Genomic DNA, 26,481 nt, shown 5'->3' with positions numbered 1-26,481 from the left:
AAAAAATCTGAAATTTTTTTTCCCCATTTTTTGACTGGGGTCACCTCTAATAAAAAATTGTGAAAATTCAGAGAGTAATGCCAGAACGTTTTGAAGATGATTTTTGTGTGGCATATATATTTGTGCATATAACGAACTATGAATTGTATGATTCTAGAAAGTATTAAATACCGTATACAGCGTCGACATTTCTTTATCATAGTGCTCAAAAAGTGTCAAAAACAGTAATTTTACTTGATATTTGATGTGAAACCGTATTTTTTGGTGACAAATGAATTATTGATTAACTAGTTTTTAAGCTATAGTCTGTTTCATTTTTGTATTGCTTTTTACCTTAGAAGCATGGGTGGGTTCGACTTTTGACTTACTGTGAAGAGAATATGTCATTTTCTGAACTTCTGCTGATTTGTTTGAAAAAAGCACGTACACGTCTCGAGTTTGGATATACAAATCGATTTTTAAACATGACAATCTCGATCCAAGTGCTGTTATCGAAATTACCAAATTCAGTGAAAATGTACAGAAATGATCCCCATCGAACATTGAAATGTTCACTCGAATGACAGACTATAAAAAAAAGAATAGACATGAGATTTTGTAGTTAACGAATAGTTTTCGATGCTTAAACACAAATATTTACACATTTTCATATTTTGAAATGCTATAGTCTGTTTCAAAAATGTACTTTTATACGAAAATGGTTTCATTTAAAACTGTTGTTCAAAATTCACCGTAGTAGTTACATATTGGATCGGTTTTGGTATCAATATAATCAGTACTTGATGACATACAAAGAATCATTGGAGAAAGTGGAGATTATCTTCAGGCCCTTTTTAGCAGTACCGCATTTACTCAAAAAATCTGAAATTTTTTTTCCCCATTTTTTGACTGGGGTCACCTCTGATAAAAAATTGTGAAAATTCAGAGAGTAATGCCAGAACGTTTTGAAGATGATTTTTGTGTGGCATATATATTTGTGCATATAACGAACTATGAATTGTATGATTCTAGAAAGTATTAAATACCGTATACAGCGTCGACTTCATTTTCTATAACTTGATCAGTTAATTCACTACTTTCACTACTTTCATTAAAAAGTACAGTTGCATTAAAAGAATTAAACAGTGATTTAACAACAGTAAAACTGTTTAGTAAAGCCATGGTAATTATCAATCAGGAGCTCACAGAAACACATCCTTTCACTTCAAAATCTTATCTTATCGGATATAGACAAACCACATAAACTTAAATCAACTGACTTTGTACTAAATCAAGATTTCGCATCAAGGATGACTATTTTTCAAGTACTTTGGACAATAGGTCAACTATATTCGGTGTAAAGGATGAGTATAAAATGTACAAGTCTATCTAGCAGGGTTTATCTGACCTCATTCCTGATTATTTGGCTACATAAAATTTATGCGATTAGCCCCTTTCTCAGATACTACAAGCAATGTGTGAATTATATTTGTATGTTGTGTATAATGAATGTATGTCGAACAATTCAAAATGTCCGTTTTCGCATTGCTTTCATGTAACCTCGGCTCTTTTATACTGGATCATTGATCTAAGACTATATACGAACTTTTTATGTCTCTTTTGTTCATATGGCTCTTAACATTTCGATGTGATTCTACATCCCTGGTTTTCAAATTTAGGATTTGAACGTTCTCGATGTAGGTAAACTAATAAGACCGCTTCGAACGCACTTAATGTATGAAGAGTAATACTAAATGATACATGTGACTACATTTATGACATGATGTGTACTCTTGTTTCTTTTGTACGTACTTATATACTGGGATATTGGAAACAGCTTGGTGACGAGAGTTGTAACTTTCGATACTCCTTGTAACATTTTTAAGTGCATAGGTTGTCTCCTGTTAGTGAGCTCGCCTTGTATACGTTATAGATATATAGTTGGTTCAGTACTTCAATGTTGACTAGGTTCATGTATTTCTTATTATTTCGTAAATGTTGAATGTTCATACAATTCTTTACATGCAATAGGCCTCCTTGACTTTTTGTCTAAAGAGTAGGTAATGAAAGTCCAATTGAATATATATATATGATGCAGCCTACTTTGACATTTTAGGTATGGATGTCATTTCTTATAGTCGGCCACACACACGAAGATGTCGACCAGTCTTTTTCTAAGATAAGTCACAAACTCAGGACAAATGACGCCATTACCCTTCCTGAACTGCATACTTTAATTAGAGAATCACAATCTCCTCTACCAGAAAGCGAAGACATTTGTGGTGTGTGGAATATCTCTTCATGGCTCGAAGATTACCTAAACCAGATACATAATGTTACGTTTCCAAAGTTATATAGGTATATTTTAAAACATATTCTGATTCCAAATTCATACAGTTTAATTTTGTAATTTATCTTTTCAACATAGTAAAGGTGAGAGAGCGGGTGTATGCATGATTTGTATTGTGTGCATGCAAAAATATAAAAAAAAATGCTTTTATTTTTTGTTATATAATATTATCATTATTATATTTGTTGATCAATCGACATAATTCAGTTTCAAGTAGCATGATTCTATGATATTGCTGATTTATGGAGGTATTGATATTATTAGCGTTAATTGGAGTAAAGGGTATGAATATATAGGAAAACGTTGACACTTGTGAGTGAATCAGCAATCCAACAATACAAGGCATGTAAGATATATATAGCAAATATAGTATGCAGTTTTATCCTAAAATGGATTCATATTCTTAATATCCAGGTCTACCATTTTGTGAGAACACTCACCACTGTTTGACCTTACTAATTTTAAAAATCAGTCGTGGAAATAATTTTGAGCTGGTGGGATGTGTGGAGAGGGCAAAACTATTTTTTTTGCATGTAACCTTGAGGATGTTTTTGCCCTCTCCACCCCAAGCCCTACCCCGTACTTTTGAGTTTATTGCTGCGCACTCAAATTTATTTTATCAGTATGTGAAGAGAACTATTCATATATATAAAGATTGATGAAAAAAGTATCCCCCACCTCATGTGTTCAGACGATCTTGTTATGTATGTAAGTGTTCCTTAAACTTCTTGTCATACCCTTCCTCAACACACACACCCATCCAAGTTGAATTTGTAGTCTACTCTACCATTCTAATTTACTTCCATATCTATAGGACTTGATATAGTATATATACTGTAGGTAATTGGGTAATTATAATATACAATATTAAAATTAAGTTATGCTTTGTAGAATTTTCAATGATGCTGTAGGCCACACAACTGTAAAATTTAAGGTGTTTTCCACTGACGATGTTTGGCATCCAAGCCATAACGAAAGACCATTAGAAATATTCAAAATGAATAAAGGTGAACAAGTACTACCACCAGGATTTCCCGCACTTGTTGATCAACAACTCGATCATGACTTTGTGAAAGACCTGAAGAGGTATGTCTAAAGTTTAGAAGTTTTGGATATTTAAAACTTACGCATGCAGTGATAGCTGGTCATAACATATTACATGTTGACTGAAGACATTCGTGTCATTAACATAAGAATTACTACTTAAATCCTTTCTCGTCCATTCTATTTACTCGCATTGTTTAGTGTTGTGTGGATGCAGTAAAACAAAGTTCGCCCGTGTCTGAGGTGTAAGACCTTCTTTTTTTTACAACTATGGTGTATCTATTCTTGAGATAACTTAAGTGGGCTATTTCATATTCATACTATCGGTGGGATTGTGGTTATTTGAATTGTTATATACATGTATGCAGTTTATCGCGTTATTTGCCCTTTTCGTAATTTTTAGTATCTAACATCTTCAGGCGCCCAATTGTTGTTTAAATGTTTGATTTGTAATTGTATTTTACAGTACAAATGTCGAACAATTGACAGTATATTTGCTAAATTTTTTTTGTAGATATTTCCCCGCATGCACTGTGATGTTTTTATTATGACCCCGCTGTAGTGTTACCGGGACATGTCCTTCCGTCCCCAGAATTGGTTTCCGTTCTCTAACTTTAGTTTGCCTCAACCAAATGTTATTATAATTCTTTATCACCAACAACAAAAACACAGAACAAGCTTGAAATTAGGTGGTGTCACTTTTACCGTTCTAGAGTTATGTCCGTTTATAAATGGAAAAAAATGCTATATCTGTCGTTTCCGTTCTCTAGCTTTAGTTTGCCTCAACCAAATGTTATGAAATTTAAATACAATGCTTATAAACCCGAAACGGTCTTATTTATGGGAATCCTGCATCTGTATATGGAAGTTTACTCATGTATATTTACAAGCGAGGCATCTGTAATCCATAGACACATTATCCATTTTTATTGGAGTTTTGTTAATCGAAAGGAAACTTATCTAATAATATATCATTTCATATTAGTTTAATGTGTGGATATTAGGAGTAATTGTGATTTTTATTACCGCAACTAAAAGAGTAACATGTCTGAAAAGGTCAGCGAAATACCCCTCCAAAGGGTTGCATGCGTTTTTTTTTTAATTTATTTATTGAAAACTTGACCTTATTTCTGTTCAGTAGTACTTATATTAAACGAAAAATTTAAATATGATAATAATTCTTGGATTCTAAGTCCATACAGTAAGTATAAACATAGTCTATGTTTCAGTGGACATATTTTTATGCCCTATTTATGGGCATTATGTTTTCTGATCTGTGCGTCCGTCCGTTCATTCGATCGTCCGTCTGTTCGTTCGTTCGTCCGTCCGTCCGTCTGTCCCGCTTCAGGTTAAAGTTTTTGGTCAAGGTAGTTTTTGATGAAGTTGAAGTCCAATCAACTTGAAACTAAGAACATATGTTCCCTATGATATAATCTTTCTAATTTTAATGCTTAAATAGAGTTTTGACCCCAATTTCACGGTCCACTGAACATAGAAAATGATAGTGCGAGTGGCGGGGGGGGGGGGGGGGGGGGCATCCGTGTACTATGGACACATTCTTGTTCTTCTGAATATATAGATACATGCAATGATATTTCATTGTTCCGTGTTTTGGAATAGCGATTCCTTTCTTAAACACTGTAACACAATTCAATTCACAGTTTAATAGCTTCAAAAAAGTTTATTGTCACCTTTAAAAATTTATTACCACATTACGAATAGTTTCATATTTGCTCAGTATTTTTATTTTCTTAAGTAATGTAAAAAGTGTGTTAATGCAATAGTTATTTCTATCTATATTTTGTTCTTAGATCGATTGAGAGAGACTACAAGTTGGCCAATTTCTCCGAAGAAAGAGTGAATTGGTGGAAGGAATTCATGGATCAGCCAATTATTCCACCAAGTGAACAAGAAGCAGAATGGCCATTAAATAATCTTCAACAGTTTAGACCTGCTGAAAGTAAAGCAACGTTAGGTGAAAAGGAACAGCAACTTGTAGATAAATACTTAACGAAAAGGAATGAGTTCAAAGAGGTGAGTACACACTTTATGTGGGTACTTCATACTAAAATGACAGTATATTTGGTCAGCAATCACTTTTCGGATCTGTCAGATACTAACTTCCTGCTTGCGGATACATAGATATTTTTAATGTGTTGAAACTTTTGCAATTTTTTGTCACAACATTTTCAAGTAGTACTTACTCAAATGGATTCATATGTGCATGAATGTGTCAGATGGGTGTTACGTGTGAGCACTTAAACGATATGTAAACTATCTACATATATATCAGTTTGTGGAATAGACTTGAAAGATTTTGCACAACGTTTCGTAGTTACTTATGAACTGAATCACTTCATATATATATATATATATATTTGTTCAGCAGCTTAGCAGTCATGAGTAGTATAATTTGTAAAGGTATTCGGGCAGATATCAATGTGTTTGCATTATTGTTGCATTGAAATGCAAATACACTTTCATTAAAGAAATATAACAAGAGCAGACAAGATATATACATCATTGGATTAAAACCAACATCCATCTTAAAACAAAGCAAAATACTAAACTACAGGTTGACTTCTACTTAATTGAGTTGTTTGAATCTTTGCACTAAACCGGATGGTACATATAGCCTTGACAGGAATGTATAGTGGGGTAAAAACCATATTTATTCAGAATTTTAATTATAACACATAATGTTTTTGGGGATTAATACAAGGATTTTACTGGTGAAATTTTTTTTAAGGGAAATGGGCAATAATAAATATTTCACAACTATATAAAATCAAATCTTATTTGAAGGTTTATACTAACCAAGTAGAACGTGGAGCTGCCAGAGGTACCCACCAGGACAGAAGGCGATACTCTGTCGGGAAAATGGTTTTGATCAAATTGACAGAGTTAAATGCAAAGCTCGGGAAAGTTATAAAACAAGATGGCGATATATTAACAGTGGAACAGTTCAAACAAGATGGAAACAAATGGATTCCAACAGGAGAAATTGAAAATTATGACATTTTCAATTGTTTTCCGGGGTCATTTGATCTGACGAAAAGTGGAAACCTACCACAAAGTGAAAAAGTCAGATTAGATTTGAATGGATTAAAAATTTAATCAAATATTGAAGATGTTGTCGTTTAAATATTATAGTTGTTTTATATGTATTATTATTTATTGATAATTTTGACATTTGTTAGTTGGATACAAAAAAAACCGGTACTTTATCCCGGCCTTTTTAACCAATAGCAGTATATAACATTTTGGTTAAGTAGGTATTAGTTAACTCATTTCTGAAATATATAATTCCTAAATTATAATATATCCAAATAGTACATATATCAATATAGAATGATCCGTATATTTGAAATAGAAGAGAACGAAATAAATGAATAATTTCGCAGACATTTGAAGTTATGGCAGCAGCAAAACATTCATAACATTGATGTTGATGTGAATAAGATAAAGAAATGTAAAGTGAGACTTTAGGTACCCAAAGTATAATTGTATTTTTAACTAACCAAATATTTTCATAGTTAAAGGGACAAATGGCGATGCAATTAAAGCGACAATGTTTTATGTTATTGAGATAAAACTAATGCACGAAGATAACATTTGAGGAGTGCTTTGTAATTTATCAAGAAAGTTGTTAAATAGTGCTGAGACCACATAACATCTATAAAATAGTACTTAAAGTAAGAAAAAGTGGTAATTTAAGGTAGCACTACAGGCAGACCTTTCTGACTCCATTCAGCAGTCTTTTAAAGATAAATTTCTCATAAATTACAGAATGGATTTTTATAATCTTTATCACACTTTAAAGCAGCTGAACTTTCTTAATCTAATGTTTTTTTTGGTAGGATCAATTTAAAAATATAGCCCATGAACTGCCAAATAACGGCGCTCCCAACTTGGAAAGCATATTTCATATCGTAGTAAAAATCTATTTTTATCCCTTTGATTGACCAAGCTACAAAATTGTGTCTCAGATTGTTTATATATGACTGCAATTAGAAGATATATTGATTCAACTGTTGGGTACCACACCTCATTTCACCTTTGTAATCTTTGGAGAACTATAATTCATTCAAAAACAAAGTACCCTAAAAAAGGGACACGGTTGTGTGGAAAATAATCCATTTGATCACATATATCAAAACCAAACCAGAGGGGGCACCTATAGAGGTTCTATTTTTTATTTTTTAAGGCAATTCCCATGAAATGTTTTTTTGAAAATCACTTAAAAACTGACGATCCCCCTGTGAACCCCATAAATGCAACTTAAATATAAAGATTCCTAGTGTTCTGACACCATTATTTTATCATTAAAACCACACAGTTTGTGTCTTTTGTACACTCAACTGTAAATTTTACATTAAAACATGGAAACACATGTTAAAAAAACAAAACACGTTGCGTGATTGAGATACTTAATAGTTTTGACCATATCTTTATTATTTGACTTTAAACAAAGTCAATTGTGATGCTACTTCTCCCGCCAGTTCTAATTACCACATGATGTGCATTTACCAAATGTGTTTATAATTTCTATGAAGGAGCTCCCTGTCTAATATATTAATGATGTGTCCCAATGGTACATATGTGAATTATATAGATTTAACTGAGGTTCAAATAGGAACATCATTTGAAGCTATTATATACATAATTAAATTTGATGAACTCTCCCAGATTAAGATTGCAAACTGAGATTCTATCATGTCATTATTGGAGGTCAAAAGCGTTGCATAAGAATATATGGAATGTTATGGGGTCATATGAAAAGTACATAATACATGTACAACATAGGAAATAACATAATTAAATTATAATAAATTGCATAATAATTATATATTAAAAACGTTAAATCATTTGACAGATGTGTACGTCTTTCTTCTTTCTATAGCCGGGTTTCTTTTTATTTTTGTGAATTATTGGAGATAAATGTAATTTAATACGCCAATTTTAAGTTCACTTATTGGAGATGCACACAAACTTTCTAGTTGCAACATCCTGTATCATTACAACCATTATGCTTGTAGAAGAGAACTTAGTTCACATGTTAGAACAGAAATAAAGTTTGAGTTAGTAAGAATCTTATCTATCTATACTATTTTTAAATAATCATGCCTCAATCCTAATTTTTAATCTAAATTTTCTCTATGCTTTATGTATTTTATCCATTAGGCATATTTCTATAATTCGCTATTGCTTAAGGTTTTCCCTAATTTTACTCTTTTCTTTTGTTTAACAAATTTTTCTCTATTCTTTATTTGTTTACCTTAAATTTCCATACTAATTATTTTTCATTGCCTATTTTTCAATACAATTGGCCCATTATCTGCGCGGAAGAGGAAAAAAAAAGAAATAGTAACCGCTCGACTCCGTCCGTCTGCCCTACAGAAGACCTGGGTTCTATGCACAGGAAAATGATTTAATGTTTGGTCTGCAGCTGGATAATGTTTCCTCAAAGAGATACTGTTGTTAACAGAATTCTGAATAGAAAATCGTTCTTCAGAAAGATGATATTCTCAGCGGAATTTTGATGAGAAAATCGTTTTTTCTAAAAGATGCTGACCTTAGCAGAATTCTATTAAAAAAAGATCGTTTCCTCAGATTCATACTATTCTGAACAAAAACGTGATAAGAAAAGCGCTTCCTTAGATAGATAGTATAGTTAACAGAATTCTGATATAACAATAGGTTTCCTCAGGTAGATACTGATCCAAAAAGAAATCGTTTTCTCAGAGATACTTTTCTTAACAGAATTCTGATTAGAAAATCGTTTACTCAAATAGATACTTTTTCTAAACAGAATTCTGATAAGAAAATCGCTACTCAGATAAATAATTTTCTTAACAGAATTCTGATAAGAAAATAGTTTCTTCAGATAGATACTTTTCTTAACAGAATTCTGATAAGAAAATCGCTTCCTCAGATCGATACTTACTGATAAGAAAATATTTTCGTCAGATAGATACTTTCCTTAACAGAATTCTGATAAGAAAATCGCTACTCAGATAAATAATTTTCTTAACAGAATTCTGATAAGAAAATCGTTTCCTCAGATAGATACTTTTCTTAACAGAATTCTGATAAGGAAAAAGCTTCCTCATTCTTAACAGAATTCTGATAAGAAAATCGCTTCCTCAGATCGATACTTTCTGATAAGAAAATATTTTCCTCAGATAGATACTTCCCCTAACAGAATTCTGATAAGAAAACCATTACTCAGATAAATAATTTTCTTAAAAGAATTCTGATAAGGAAATCGCTTCCTCAGATAAATAGTATTCTTAACAGAATTCTGATAAGGAAATCGCTTCCTCAGATAAATAGTATTCTTAACAGAATTCTGATAAGAAAATCGCTCCCTCAGATAGATATTTTCTGATAAGAAAATATTTTCCTCAGATAGATATTTTCTGATAAGAAAATATTTTCCTCAGATAGATACTTTCCTTAACAGAATTCTGATAGGAAAATCGCTACTCAGATAAATTATTTTCTTAACAGAATTCTGATAAGAAAATTGTTTCCTCAGATAGCTACTTTTCTTAACAGAATTCTGATAAGAAAATTGTTTCCTCAGATAGCTACTTTTCTTAACAGAATTCTGATAAGAAAATCGTTTCCTCAGATAGATACTTTCCTTAGCAGAATTCTGATAGATACTTTTCTTAACAGAATTCTGATAAGAAAATCGCTCCCTCAGATAGATATTTTCTGATAAGAAAATATTTTCCCAGATAGATACTTTCCTTAACAGAATTCTGATAAGAAAATCGCTTTTTCAGGTAGATACTTTCCTTAACAGAATTCTGATAAGAAAATCGTTTACTCATATAGATATTTTCCTTAACAGAATTATGATAAGAAAATCGTTTCCTCGGATAGGCACTTTTCTAAACAGAATTCAGATAAGAAAATTGTTTCCTCAAAAAGATAGTATTCTCAACAGAATTCTGATGATTTTTTTTTAAAGTCTCAAAAGATTACAGTCCTGATATCATTCTAAAAAAATCGTGATAAATTGATACAATGTAAGAAGATGCCTCATTCTTAACGTATCACATCCTGAATTTGATCATTTGGAAATAATCAGCTGCAAATGGAAGCTGTTACGTATGTTATTTTTCGATATTTTATTCCGAAAAGAAGCGTTGTGTACAGTGTATAGCTGACCACATAAATCCTTCTGTACGGTGCATAGTTAAATGAATGTACGGTATATAGCTTTTCACCCTTCGAAGTACCTATTAAGCTATATCCGCTGTACCGATGATACACGGTGAGTAATAAATTCCTCAAACGAGTTTGAATAGGGAAATAAAATATGAAGAAGGAATTTGTCATCAACATTTTAATAAGGCAATATTTAGTTTTGTATGAAGCCCGTTCTTATCTGTATTTGTTGCCGTACTTATAAAAATACGATTTTCAAATAATCAAACTCAAACAGTAAAGTGTTGTTTCTCCTTAAAATCGTTCTTCTCCAGTATTACCATGATTACAAGCCTGAACGAGTTTAAATGAGAAAATAAATTCTGTATAATGAATTTGACTCCATTTTTCTGTCAGTTTTCTGTCCCGATCAAGACCGACCCCCTTTCACAAACGGGCTAAAATAATGCGTACATTGAACTCCCGTCGTTTATCATATTTGTTTTTTTTTTTTTTCTTAACAATTTCAGGTACATGTAGTAAGATTTGGTTTTAAATCGAGCTCATGAGAAATTATGAACTTTTTGGTTTTACAGAAAACATGTTATTTCATATCAATTTAATGTTGTTTTTGCAAGACTCATAATCAAGAACAGCGAGAAAGACTATTTTGCAGACTGTTGAAAGATACTCAGTCCGTGCTTACAACGACTTAGTCCTTATGCACAGATGTTAAATAAAAATAAAACAAAAACTTGCCCATTAGCCAAACCAAAGAAAGAAACCAATGAAAGCACGTACTCTACCAAGATATTAGACTTAGCAAAACAAAACAAAGAACACTTTGTATGTTTATATCAAATAAAATATGATATTCGTTTATTTCATTGATGTTGGAAAGGAGAAAAAATTCACGAAGAAAAACAAAAACGAACTGATAATAGACAAACCAATTGTTATTTCTTTTACTTTAGAACTACAGAACGTATAATAAAAAAAATAATTTACATGGCTCATTACACATAAACTGTTTAAAAATACATTAAATGGGACTTTTGAGTTTTTTTTCTCCATTATCGTTAAAGTCAATACACAAATTATTTAATTACATAAATCAATTCCGAAAAAAAACTTTAAAATTTTGCATTATTAAATTTTATGAAAACACTGTTTTATAACATGATATACATAAGATAGCTTAAATAAATATTGAATCTGAATATTCATAAGCAATAAGGATAATCCAATCAATTTTTTGATTGGATTATTCACGGCTGAGTAGTAATGTTGTGAAATCAGTGACACGTGCCCTCATTATTTTATAAAAATAATGAATATCTATTTACCTTCGTTTTCAAAATCTTCCAATAGTTTCCACTAAAATAAACAACGTGAACAGAATATAAACATTTTTCCTGTGTGCATATACGATGACTTTAAAAGAGTCCTGGGTGCACTTTGTATGTCCTGAGTGCACTCAGGAGGTCCTGGCCAGTGTTAAGACGTACCCGTTGATTTGCAACTGTATATTTTCTGTTTTGACACATACTTATATATGAACCTCATTAAATTCGATCTCAAAATAGTGACTATAAAGGAATAGAATATTTTAAAGTCTTAATAAATTCCATTGAGCACAAAACTAATCCAAATTCGATTTCAATTATTTCGTGATTCTAAAATACGATTTTTTTTTGTGGCAGAAATTACAATTATTTTTTTTATCTGATATGACTCTGAAACACTGATTTAAGATTTATATTGTCCACAAAATATCATAAATTATATGGAATAAAAAGACGCCTTTCTATAATTTTTTTTACAAAGTTGTTAATTGTTTAATTATGTCGTAATTTGCTTGGTCAGTGGCGGATTCAGGGGCCGACATATCGTACGCTTCCCCTTTGATTGGATAATATATCATTATTAGCATAATTAAAATCATCATTTTTTATTTATCCTGGCTACACGTGGCGTTATTTCTTCGTCTGTATAACACAGTTTAAGTGAATTAGTCTAAATATAAAGCATAGTAATATTTCTTTTTCATCCCTTTTTTATTCTTAAATATAAGCGTTGTCTATTTCTATCTGACAAGCACACACATAAACTTTTCCCAGGGGCGGATCCCGGATTTTGGAAAGGGGGGGCGTAGTATTAAAGTTCGCCGAGCGGAGCGAGGCGAAAATTTTTTTTGACCTTTTTTTAGCTAAAAACATAAAATAAGTGTGAAATGCATTTTATAGTTAAAGTGTAGGGGTTGGACATTTTTGGTGCCGTATTCTCTCCATTAATCGTCTATTATAAAATGATTGGATGGATCCAAAGCTATGTACTAATAAATATATTTGATGTGGGATTTGTCAGTAAAAAATGGAAATGGAAAATTCTCGTTTGTTGTATGGTTAGCATAACCTCACAGATTTCTTTTTGTAAACAAGATATACGGCTATTCAATGAAATTTACAATACGACCGACACGAAGAAAGACAAACAAGCAATTTTTATCCAAATGTTTGGTTGAAATGTTTCAACCAACAAGGGAAGTGAGGGGTTCCAAATCAACCAAAGGTTACGAATGAGTCGGAAATGACAATGAAGTTGTGAATGACGGTCGACACATGGAGACATATAGGCCACACCCAGCAGGCAGGTTGCAGTCGGGCCTTGAAAAAAGTATTCAGTATATCAGTTCGGCGAAACAGACATTCCGGTCAGATATGGGATTCACATGCAACCCCCCCCCCCCCCCCAAAAAAAAAATTACGCCCGTTTTTTATTCATCATGTTCATTTAATGCTAAATAATTTTGTTGAAAATATTTTTTTCTAATAGCAAAAAAGTGGACAAGATTATTGTTTTCAATCCAGATACGGCAAGAATCTTTGTTTAAGGCAAAAATCAGGGTCAGAATTTTTTCTCTAAAATATCTCAGACTGCCCCCTCAAATCAATGGTCCGTACCTTAGACTTTAAATCTATATCTAGAGCTTACTGACTGGGGATCACTATTCAGCAATGTTATTAATGGGCTGGGGCGTGTGGGGTTAAACATGTTTTCGTAGGTAAATAATATTGCTGTGGAACTTTTTTTTTCATGAGAGTGTAATAGAGTATTACTTTCTGTTGGGTGGAATTGTGAAATAGAAGTCAATACGTTCTTGCTCAATACTTTGTCGCTTTGAAGGCGTCATGCTTGTCATCCTCAGCCTAAGCAATGTGTTACTGTAATTTGAATTTCAAAATGACTGAGTTACGTTTTTTTCGACGTACTGGTCAACTCCACCGTAGCGAATCACATGACTTTGACATAATCAATAATATATTACAGTAAATACGAGAGAAAAATATCTTTATAAGTAAAGAATTGTCGCATAAAAATTAAATACACGGGAAATGGCAAAGTTCGCGAAGTCTAGTCTGATTAATCATTTTACAAAAAAAAAAAAAAAAAAAAAAGTGCAAGCAAAGGGGGGCGTACGCCCTCTATGCCCCCCTCTGGATCCGCCACTGTTTTCATTAGTATAAAAATTCCCTGGCCAACAATAGCAACAACGTCCTTTTGATGATCAATTCACTATATAAAAAAAAAAACCCAACTAAACTGACAGCTGATTGGATAAATGTGATAGATTGTCACGCCTACATTAAACTGCTGTCCAATCAAATGCCAGCAAAAACCTGTCAATAAAAAGGTAATTGCAAGCGTGGATAAGTTAGAGATTTGATTGTGTATATTCGATATTTGAACAAAAAGTAAGTTAATCACTATTCGTTTAGAATTAAATTGCGAAGAACGTGTTCGTGTAACAACCCTTCCTTTTTCCCGTTTTCGCCTTCTTATTTTACACTTTCTTTTTGAACAGAAAAGTATCAAATATGAGCGTACTGCAAGTTTCTGAATTTTACAAGCATTCTATATAGCGACTTGTGATTTCCGGGAACGTCGTATTTTCAAGATTTCACAGACCTCTGAAAAAGTTAGAACATACAAGTTTCATCTACCATTTGCAAAAAAAAAACAATACCAAATTATATTTGTAAATTGGAAGAGATTAAGAATTATAGTTTAATATCCGTACTAAAATCGTCTGAAATATAACAAAACATATTTCTCTCTGCCTGAGTGCAATCGAAAGCAAATTTTCATTTTATTCTTAAACTATTTGCAAAAGACGAATAATTCTGCTTTAAACTGCAAATTATTAAACAGGCAGACTAACTTTAACGGATAAAATACAAGTTTGTACTACCATCCAAGGAAATAAGTGTTCCATAAAGTAACTTATCCTTAATTCACAACCGTCAAAACTCTGGACTCATGTTTGATATTCACCTGAGAGATCTACCAAGAACTTAACCAAAATGACAAAAATGAAACAATATCTATTTTTTTTTGGTAGACGAGTAGCAAATTGAATAAGGAAATGTTATTGAAAGAGAATTAAGATATATGATATTTTTTCTAAGCAAAGTGGCAAAAGCACGCAAATATAGAGTTACGTAGTTGCAAAAAAAAAAACTATATATTAATAGTCAATTTCGACTATTTAATAAAGGATTATAGGTCAAACACGACACACGATTCTTGATTTCCAATGTTCATGATTTAAAACCGTGTTTTTTCTTCTACAGATTGCATTTTGAAGAACACATGCTTGGCCATGATCGTTGAATGTTCAGCGTACAATATTACATAATATTCAGGATGAGTTCAACGAAAAGCAAACGAAAAAGATTTAATTTTTTAAATCCGAGCAATCCTTGAATTCAACATTTAAAACCGTTTTGTTTTACGCAAAACATATAAAATTGAGAATGACTGGTGTACTTTTTATTCTCTCTAACACTTTGGATTGGTAGTGCCGACAGCTTTCTCTGCATTAGTAAGGGAGTACCTGGGTAAGCGAGGTCCTATTCTTAACAGTAAGCGGACACTGAAAAGTCACAGGACAAAAAGTCGCAGGACAGGAAGTGACAATTGTTTACGTATTAAGAGAAATATCTTGAAAAATTACTTTTTATTACATATATTCTTTTTAAAGTTTATGAAATTGTTTATTAGCCTTGGTAAATGCAGATTTATTAAATTTTAATCATGCAAATGATATAATATTTCTTAGCACCATAAAGCTGTTTAGGTACCAAGCCACTTTGATAGTTTGTTTACTAAACAATTATTTGTTCATTTAATACATTTGTTTACAGAGTTGGTTTATATATACAAAAGTTCAAGATAAATACAAAATATTTTTTTAAAAATAAGTATTTTCTTTTTCAAAGATAATAGTCTCAGAAACTGAATTGTGACCTTTCGTCTGTGAACATTTGTCCACAAGCACGCATTATTTATGAGTAAAGTTGGAACAAAGGTCAATTTGGCTCTGATTCACAACAATTGTTCTCTTGTTAACATGACCTTTTTTTTTGTCGACACGCGCTCGCCGTATCAGGCTAGAACAAACCAATGCATATCAATGTCACATGTGTCTTTTCCTCGACTGAATGTTATTAGCAATATTAATATTGGATACAATTGTAACTTAATGAATTGCATTTGGTCCTAGTCCTAAGTTTAATTTTCTGTTGAATCAGTTGAACATCTAAGTGATCATCGATGTGTAATATTTGACACTGGACATTATTTTAGGAGCGATGCAATACAAATAATGTATTTCTATCAATCATTTACTTCAGTTAAAGACTTTTGAATGTTACAATATGGTACAAATCGATTTGATTTACTGAATTGCATATTTCTTTTTTATCGAAATGAAAATATTATAAACTGCTCCCGGTTACTATAAATAAGAAGATGTGATATGTGTGCCAAATAATCATCTCCATCCAAGTCACAAAATATAAAACAATTATAGATTAAAAGTACGGCCTCAACACGGAGCTTTGGCTCACACCGAACAGCAAGCTTTAAAGGTCCCCAAAATAACTAGTGTAAAACAATTCAAAATGGAAAAACAAAGTTCTAATCTATAAGTACGGTCATTTCGCTACGTTATTTTATAGCTTTTTGGTCAATTCTGAAAAAGCAAGTAAGCATCTCACTGTTTTTTTAAATGAGAAGTAACGCTGGTGTTATAAAAAAAAATCTGATACAAAACAGAAATATAAACCGTACACAAGATTTTATCAATCGTTTCTTAACTTTTATGTTGTTTGATATTTTTCTATTATATGATTTATTCTTGTATTAGTTCTTCCTAAAAAAAAACTTGATGATAAAAAAAAATCAAGAGAGGTATCGACATCGGTCTTTATAGGCACCTAATGGTAAATATAAACTGTCAACTAAATTCTTAAAATATTCTTTATTCATGTTGCATTTTTTTTGAAAAAAAATAATGTTTTATTTGTCAGTGTAATAATTTTACCCGGTAAATCCTTATATAAGATAAAACATGGAATTTTATTCATTTTACGTCCATGGATAAAACATCATAAGCGTTGCACTGGTAATTATTTAGATAGTTTATGACAACCCGTTTCGGTTGACTGCTTAGATAATCCGTTAATTAAAATGTAAATAACTTTCACTAAGCAAATGTCATCTGTATAATATTTAAAAATATAAAGTAAATTAGATACTTAGAATATATTTTTTTTGACAAATTCTATATGGATCAGAAATATAATTATACATTAGAAACAAAAAAAATGTTTAAGAAAATTTCAGAACATCTTTGGGATATATTACTTGTCATTATATCTTTACGGGCGGAATGAATAAATATAGGACTACTTTATGTCAGAAAGCACGATGCAAAGTTTTAATGACTAACACATTTCCCGGTTACAACAATTAATCTTTTCTTATATAACCAATTAAATGTTAAAAGTTCTATCGCGAAAAATGAATTGTACATTTGCATACGTTATTTAATGAAATAGATATACAGTATTACATTAAAAGACCACAAAAGAATATCCTCCAAGCTATGCCGATTTTCTTCATAAAGGGGAGTAACCCCTAATAAACACAGATAAATTGTCGCTCGTTTTATTTGAAATATTTAAAATCTTAACACGACTGAACACGATCTTACAGCAACTAAACAGATTTTTACCTTTGGTCTTATTTTATCTGAACGTGATCTAATCAAGTCTTATTTGAACGCTGGAAGAATCTGTCTTGTTTATCTTGACCCGACTGATCTGACTGAACACGATACATCGGAACAGAGTCTGAAAGTCTAAACAGGTCTTAACGTTTTTCCCTAGCAGTAAATCAAGGCGATTAAGACTTGATCAGACCAAAATGACCGTTTCAGACTTAAATCTTGCTACTAGTGTTCAGTTTCCATTGAAAAAATTTGACTGTTTTCAAGTACTTATAAATGTCATCATGGTCATGGTAACAAACTGTAAAGATTCATTAAGGGCTTGAACCGTTTTCAAAGACGGGTAATTAAATTTACACAAATAAGATTATAAAGCGCAAGCATACAAATGTATTATAATGCATGAATATACCAACGGTTGAACAAATTTAAAGCCATCAGATAGGAAATGCATTGTCAGATTGTATGATTGCCCAAACCCAATGCATATAAAACCTGGCATATCGAAAGATTACTTTGCGTCAATTTTTTGTTGATGTGTTGTGAGTAACACGCATATACAAACAATGTTGTTTGGGGTTTTATCCGTAAGGAAAGCAACACGTTTGTCAGTGAGTGGGGGTACTTTTCAACAAACATTTTAGTCTTTAAAAATGGATGATTATTCCTAAATCTATTTAGTTTCTGGTTTAATTGCAAATGGTATCAACAACCGCACAACCTTCAATCACTCGGAAAGAGTATCCACATTTTTTTTTCGTGTTGAGACTATTGCCTGACATTGTCGTAATGATTTATTATACATGTTGAGAATTTCTAGGACCTTTGTTCAAGACATTTGCATTGAAGTGTTATTGACAATATTCAGGTCACTGAATTAGACTAACAATGCACAACCGAATTTATATTTCATGAACAATATGACGGGTACCACATGTTTAGCAGGATATGGTTACCTTTTTGGAGCACCTGATGATTCCCAAAGATTTGAATTTTAAAAACTGTTTTTGTTGGGTTTTTTATTTTAACTATCATGTTGATTATACTGGTACATTCTTGTATATTCCATGTCATGAAAAAACGTGTTTCAATTGCGAGACATTACATTTGGTAAAGGATGGCTGGGAGGCCTTTGTTAATAACGGTAAGTTGTAGAAAGGATCTGTTCTCCGTTTCATGTTTTCCTATACGGTTTGAAACGATGTTGATTGGAAATATATAAAATGATAGCTGTGAGTTTGAATTGATTTAAATAGGGATAGTTAAAATTGTTTTCCTGACGCAGGTTGTGGACATAATGGATCATAATGACGTTTTGAATGGGGGAGTGCATATAACATCATGGAAAGTAGATACTGTATAATCAGCATAGCCACCTCTAAACCGAGTTGAAAAAGATCTTCACATTCAACGGGCTGCAGGAAGAATTTCAAAGAATGCCTTTACCACCATTTTGTTTTCGTATTAAAACAGACTCATATGCCGTCAACATCAAGATAACAATGTTCGTATTTGTTTTTCATTGAAAAACAAAACAGTCATCGATAGTTTTTTGATAAAAGCAAATAATGATATGTTACTGTTGTTAAAGAATCAACTTTACAACAAACCAAAAAAAAAAAAAAAAATCGAGATTCGTACTATATGACTAGGCCTACGTGTTACTATCGCCGTGAACTCTAAAACTCATACTAAAACTGCAGTTACCAACTAACGCTATATAAACGGTTTATTTTTTGTATTTGTGTATAATTGGACACAAGCCCTACATGTGTGTAAGTACCGTACACAATGTTTAATCTTTACAAAAAATCGATAGGTTTACTGTTAAGAGTTAAAATTGTTATAGTCGTTTTCTTGATATTCACCGTGTGAATGTCGTAATCTTTATATCGGCAAACTAAACATCGATTACAATATATAATGAAATTTAACTCTATTATTTTTTTTCCTAATGACTCCTTTTCAACATGCTGTATTTTTTTTTTACTTTCTATGAAATCCTTGTATCATAATATGAAGGAAACCGTCGGTCGCTGTTGAATTGGGTGATATAAGATAAGTTTGAAATTGAAACCAATCGTATTTATAAAAAACGAAGCTAACAGTTGAAATTTTAAACTTTCCTTATCGATTATTAAATTGATTAGAAACATTTATCTTGCACCATGTTAACACGTAGCGCGAATCAATTTTGCATTATTGTGCTTAGTATAAATTGGATATGAAAATGTTTCCAATTTTAAATGCTAATTGTTACTTCCGTTTTCTATGATCACTAAATTGATAAGGTGTTCAGTATTGACAATATCATCCTTGTAACTGATCGACTATGGGTTTGACATACATTGTATGTATCTTTCTGTTGATGAACAATAGGATAGCATTTGCTTCTACCACTTGTACGTGTAATGCTGTTCAAAGGTAAGTACATGTTCCAAACAGTAGGTACAGTTCATATGCTAGGAAATTTAAAATGATTTTGAAATGCTTTTTCATTAATTTTAATTTTCGTACAGATGGTTTTATGTTTTGTTTTCTGTTTGTATCAGTTTACCATTTTGTTTTGTTCTTTGCTTATATATATTTGTTCTTTGATCTTAGAGATTAATTTAATAATTTTTCATTCAACTTTACATTTAGTGTTTCCTTTTGAAGTAGTCTCGTTTGAAATATACCCTTCTATAGAAAATAATTATATAAGCCATAATTTCTAAAATACCTAGTGAACAGAGATGTATATCCAGCATTATAAACAAATATTTGAAGTATGACAACGTGAACAGCAACGTGTGGCTCATTCGATTAATTTTGACCTTATGCAGTACTGTTTATGTATTTGATTTTGAATACAGGAATTAAACAACAGTGATGTACTTTTGAAAATTTTATTCATTTCAAGTTCCATCAACTACAGTATAATAACATAGTTTCTTGACCCTAAAATAACATTTACATTTACAAATTACCTGACGAAATTCAGTTATACATATACGAGATCGAAAAGTCATTCGGACGGAAAGAACAATCAATTACTTAGTAGGTGTATCCTACCTTTTCCGATCTTTTCCACTGGAACACTGGAACTGCAAAGCCAAATGTTTTGAAACTAGGCCGTCATTATTTATGTCAGGTCTCTTTTTGGTCCTATCAGATTCAAAGCATGGTAAGAACATATATATCCAGCACATACTGTTAAACAGGTGTTTGCTTTCATTTAGAATGAAAACAGTCATCGCAGAACTGACCAGGTATAATTTTCAGCTAGTAAAGATCGCACGAAAAACCTGTGCAATAGTTTTGACATAGCGGAAATCGTCTGTTGAATAATTAAATTTATTCGTACCTTCTAATGAAGATTGTTCGCCACTTAGGCGTAATATAGTAGAACAAGAAAAGCTTACCGCCAAAATTAAACCTTCGATAAAGGCAATGTGACTTAACCTGTCAGTTGACTCTTTATACATTATAGGAATTAATGGCATCCAATGATCATTTTTACCAACATTTGCATTTGTTAATAATATCTTGAAAACTGTAGTATATACATGATATAAGGGGGGAATGGTCAGCTTGACACAATCTACAAGCGATATAACACAGACAAAATATTCATTTTAATTTTATAGAAGCTTGACCTTTAAGGCTGACTTTCATCTCTTTTTGCGTTATTGGTGGAATCTAAAGTCGATACAGAATACTGTAAACAGTCCAAATGACTACTAAACATATCTACAAATAAGGCCACTCTGAATTAAATACATTTTCTTTGGACTTTTATGTACACAAAGTGGAGTTATTGCTAAAAGTTGTGGAGAGGCAGGGATGATTTGAATTTTATTTTATATAAATTATGATTCAGAAAAAGTCATTATCTGATATCAACACAAAACGTAATTTCTACGGTGATATTTTAAAAATTTAATAGTTGATTTAATTTAATGGAGCAATGATTTAGAAAGCATTAAGGCATGGCGATAGAAATGTTTAGATCTTTACATTCGAAAGAGAGCACATCTGAAGAACTGTGCATCAGTTAAAGGGGGCCTATGTTAAAATGTTAAAACTGATAAGTCGTCCTATAAGATACTTGTCAATTATGAACTGTTTCAGATTGTATTGACCGAGGACGAAGTCCGAGTGTCAATATAATCTAACAGGTCCATATATAACGTATTGACTGAGTGAAAGTCCTTAATTTATATATTACATATGTAAATAATGTATTAGAAAAATGGACTTCAATGTTCTTTACGTGTTTTTTTTTAATTTTATTTTGCAAGATTTTTAACATGCTATTGAAAATATTAATAAATAAGATTAACTTGTTTTATTGTAAACAAAAACACAGCACTTTTTTCTGTTTAGAACAAATAAGAATTCAAATGGAACTCATTTCAGTTTACTTGCAAATTTTCTTTTCGTACTCTGCGGCGCTTCCGCCATGATTGTTTTGTGTGACGTCACATATTTTTAGTATTCACCGTCAATATACGTATAAATAGAAACACAGCGTTAATATACTTAAAAATAGAAACAAGGCTTCAGATACATGAAATATTATTTGAAACACGCGATCGTAATATCCAATGAAAACAGGAGAATGCTACACCCTATGTAATATTATACACCTATTGACTGGGTGTGAGGGTAATAGCAAGTTTGTTGTCCCTGAGATACCAACTATTGCTCGAGGCAAAGCCGAGAGCAATAGTTGGTATGCGAAGGGACTACAAACTTGCTATTACCCGCACAACCAGTCATTAGGTGTTTTATTATACTGAACAACACAGTCATTAAGTGTTTTTATATACCAAATTAACTAATTTTCTAAAAGTGTACATATATCATCTGAAAGAAAAGAAAAAATGTCACATAACTTGACATGCACAAGATGAACTATACGTTTTTTTTTTATAGTTCTTCTTGTATTTGTAAATATTTTATTAATTGCAATCAAGACTAGAAATACTTGTGTTAAATTTTCCGTGCATATGATAAATTTAAGCTAAAGTACACCAAACGCAAATTCGCTTTTAGAATACGACGACCGAACCCTATTATGAATAAGGTACTATATTTTAGATCTTTAAAAAATGCGCGCGAAGATTTTCTCTCTTTTATAATTGCTTCTTGTAAGTGAAATTACAATCGACACAAACAGATTATACTGTTTACAATATTAGAGTTTGACGTTGCCAAGCAAAATAGTCAATGACATCATTATTGTCCAATGAAAAATAAGCATGAAAAAGTACGGGAAAGATGATTATGAAACTATTAACCGGGGTAATAGTCTTTGAAACTATTGACTGGCAAATAGTCTGTGGAATGAAATAGCACAACTATTTCATTATTTTTTATATAGAAAAAACATACTGAGGTATAATAAATCGTTTTATTTTTGTCTTGTTGTTTTGTTCAGCAAGCCCTTATATAATTATTATAAAAAATAATGGTTACCTCCGTTCAAAATTGGAAGAGATTAAGAATTATAGTTTAATATCCGTACTAAAATCGTCTGAAATATAACAAAACATATTTCTCTCTGCCTGAGTGCAATCGAAAGCAAATTTTCATTTTATTCTTAAACTATTTGCAAAAGACGAATAATTCTCCTTTAAACTGCAAATTATTAAACAGGCAGACTAACTTTAACGGATAAAATACAAGTTTGTACTACCATCCAAGGAAATAAGTGTTCCATAAAGTAACTTATCCTTAATTCACAACCGTCAAAACTCTGGACTCATGTTTGATATTCACCTGAGAGATCTACCAAGAACTTAACCAAAATGACAAAAATGAAACAATATCTATTTTTTTTTGGTAGACGAGTAGCAAATTGAATAAGGAAATGTTATTGAAAGAGAATTAAGATATATGATATTTTTTCTAAGCAAAGTGGCAAAAGCACGCAAATATAGAGTTACGTAGTTGCAAAAAAAAAAGACTATATATTAATAGTCAATTTCGACTATTTAATAAAGGATTATAGGTCAAACACGACACACGATTCTTGATTTCCAATGTTCATGATTTAAAACCGTGTTTTTTCTTCTACAGATTGCATTTTGAAGAACACATGCTTGGCCATGATCGTTGAATGTTCAGCGTACAATATTACATAATATTCAGGATGAGTTCAACGAAAAGCAAACGAAAAAGATTTAATTTTTTAAATCCGAGCAATCCTTGAATTCAACATTTAAAACCGTTTTGTTTTACGCAAAACATATAAAATTGAGAATGACTGGTGTACTTTTTATTCTCTCTAACACTTTGGATTGGTAGTGCCGACAGCTTTCTCTGCATTAGTAAGGGAGTACCTGGGTAAGGGAGGTCCTATTCTTAACAGTAAGCGGACACTGAAAAGTCACAGGACAAAAAGTCGCAGGACAGGAAGTGACAATTGTTTACGTATTAAGAGAAATATCTTGAAAAATTACTTTTTATTACATATATTCTTTTTAAAGTTTATGAAATTGTTTATTAGCCTTGGTAAATGAAGATTTATTAAATTTTAATCATGCAAATGATATAATATTTCTTAGCACCATAAAGCTGTTTAGGTACCAAGCCACTTTGATAGTTTGTTTACTAAACAATTATTTGTTCATTTAATACATTTGTTTACAGAGTTGGTTTATATATACAAAAGTTCAAGATAAATACAAAATATTTTTTTAAAAATAAGTATTTTCTTTTTCAAAGATAATAGTCTCAGAAACTGAATTGTGACCTTTCGTCTGTGAACATTTGTCCACAAGCACGCATTATTTATGAGTAAAGTTGGAACAAAGGTCAATTTGGCTCTGATTCACAACAATTGTTCTCTTGTTAACATGACCTTTTTTTTTGTCGACACGCGCTCGCCGTATCAGGCTAGAACAAACCAATGCATATCAATGTCACATGTGTCTTTTCCTCGACTGAATGTTATTAGCAATATTAATATTGGATACAATTGTAACGTAATGAATTGCATTTGGTCCTAGTCCTAAGTTTAATTTTCTGTTGAATCAGTTGAACATCTAAGTGATCATCGATGTGTAATATTTGACACTGGACATTATTTTAGGAGCGATGCAATACAAATAATGTATTTCTATCAATCATTTACTTCAGTTAAAGACTTTTGAATGTTACAATATGGTACAAATCGATTTGATTTACTGAATTGCATATTTCTTTTTTATCGAAATGAAAATATTATAAACTGCTCCCGGTTACTATAAATAAGAAGATGTGATATGTGTGCCAAATAATCATCTCCATCCAAGTCACAAAATATAAAACAATTATAGATTAAAAGTACGGCCTCAACACGGAGCTTTGGCTCACACCGAACAGCAAGCTTTAAAGGTCCCCAAAATAACTAGTGTAAAACAATTCAAAATGGAAAAACAAAGTTCTAATCTATAAGTACGGTCATTTCGCTACGTTATTTTATAGCTTTTTGGTCAATTCTGAAAAAGCAAGTAAGCATCTCACTGTTTTTTTAAATGAGAAGTAACGCTGGTGTTATAAAAAAAAATCTGATACAAAACAGAAATATAAACCGTACACAAGATTTTATCAATCGTTTCTTAACTTTTATGTTGTTTGATATTTTTCTAATATATGATTTATTCTTGTATTAGTTCTTCCTAAAAAAAAACTTGATGATAAAAAAAAAAATCAAGAGAGGTATCGACATCGGTCTTTATAGGCACCTAATGGTAAATATAAACTGTCAACTAAATTCTTAAAATATTCTTTATTCATGTTGCATTTTTTTTGAAAAAAAATAATGTTTTATTTGTCAGTGTAATAATTTTACCCGGTAAATCCTTATATAAGATAAAACATGGAATTTTATTCATTTTACGTCCATGGATAAAACATCATAAGCGTTGCACTGGTAATTATTTAGATAGTTTATGACAACCCGTTTCGGTTGACTGCTTAGATAATCCGTTAATTAAAATGTAAATAACTTTCACTAAGCAAATGTCATCTGTATAATATTTAAAAATATAAAGTAAATTAGATACTTAGAATATATTTTTTTTGACAAATTCTATATGGATCAGAAATATAATTATACATTAGAAACAAAAAAAATGTTTAAGAAAATTTCAGAACATCTTTGGGATATATTACTTGTCATTATATCTTTACGGGCGGAATGAATAAATATAGGACTACTTTATGTCAGAAAGCACGATGCAAAGTTTTAATGACTAACACATTTCCCGGTTACAACAATTAATCTTTTCTTATATAACCAATTAAATGTTAAAAGTTCTATCGCGAAAAATGAATTGTACATTTGCATACGTTATTTAATGAAATAGATATACAGTATTACATTAAAAGACCACAAAAGAATATCCTCCAAGCTATGCCGATTTTCTTCATAAAGGGGAGTAACCCCTAATAAACACAGATAAATTGTCGCTCGTTTTATTTGAAATATTTAAAATCTTAACACGACTGAACACGATCTTACAGCAACTAAACAGATTTTTACCTTTGGTCTTATTTTATCTGAACGTGATCTAATCAAGTCTTATTTGAACGCTGGAAGAATCTGTCTTGTTTATCTTGACCCGACTGATCTGACTGAACACGATACATCGGAACAGAGTCTGAAAGTCTAAACAGGTCTTAACGTTTTTCCCTAGCAGTAAATCAAGGCGATTAAGACTTGATCAGACCAAAATGACCGTTTCAGACTTAAATCTTGCTACTAGTGTTCAGTTTCCATTGAAAAAATTTGACTGTTTTCAAGTACTTATAAATGTCATCATGGTCATGGTAACAAACTGTAAAGATTCATTAAGGGCTTGAACCGTTTTCAAAGACGGGTAATTAAATTTACACAAAT

General features: G+C 31.4%; 1 protein-coding gene across 1 annotated transcript; it reads left to right on the top strand.

Moving 5' to 3' along the window:
* The first annotated feature begins 2,307 nt into the window (after positions 1 to 2,307).
* On the top strand, positions 2,308 to 8,430 carry LOC127714694 (uncharacterized). The gene is made up of 4 exons (XM_052220763.1): positions 2,308 to 2,337; positions 3,221 to 3,415; positions 5,185 to 5,407; positions 6,179 to 8,430. The coding sequence occupies exons 2-4, from the start codon at positions 3,327 to 3,329 to the stop codon at positions 6,488 to 6,490; spliced, it is 624 nt and encodes a 207-aa protein (XP_052076723.1). The 5' UTR covers positions 2,308 to 2,337; positions 3,221 to 3,326; the 3' UTR covers positions 6,491 to 8,430.
* Positions 8,431 to 26,481: the final 18,051 nt, after the last annotated feature.

This window comes from Mytilus californianus, unplaced genomic scaffold (genome assembly GCF_021869535.1).
Source record: "Mytilus californianus isolate M0D057914Y unplaced genomic scaffold, xbMytCali1.0.p SCAF_9, whole genome shotgun sequence".
NCBI lineage: Eukaryota > Metazoa > Mollusca > Bivalvia > Mytilida > Mytilidae > Mytilus > Mytilus californianus.
The sequence above is the reverse complement of the archived record's forward strand: the minus strand, read 5'-3'. Positions and strand labels throughout refer to the sequence as shown.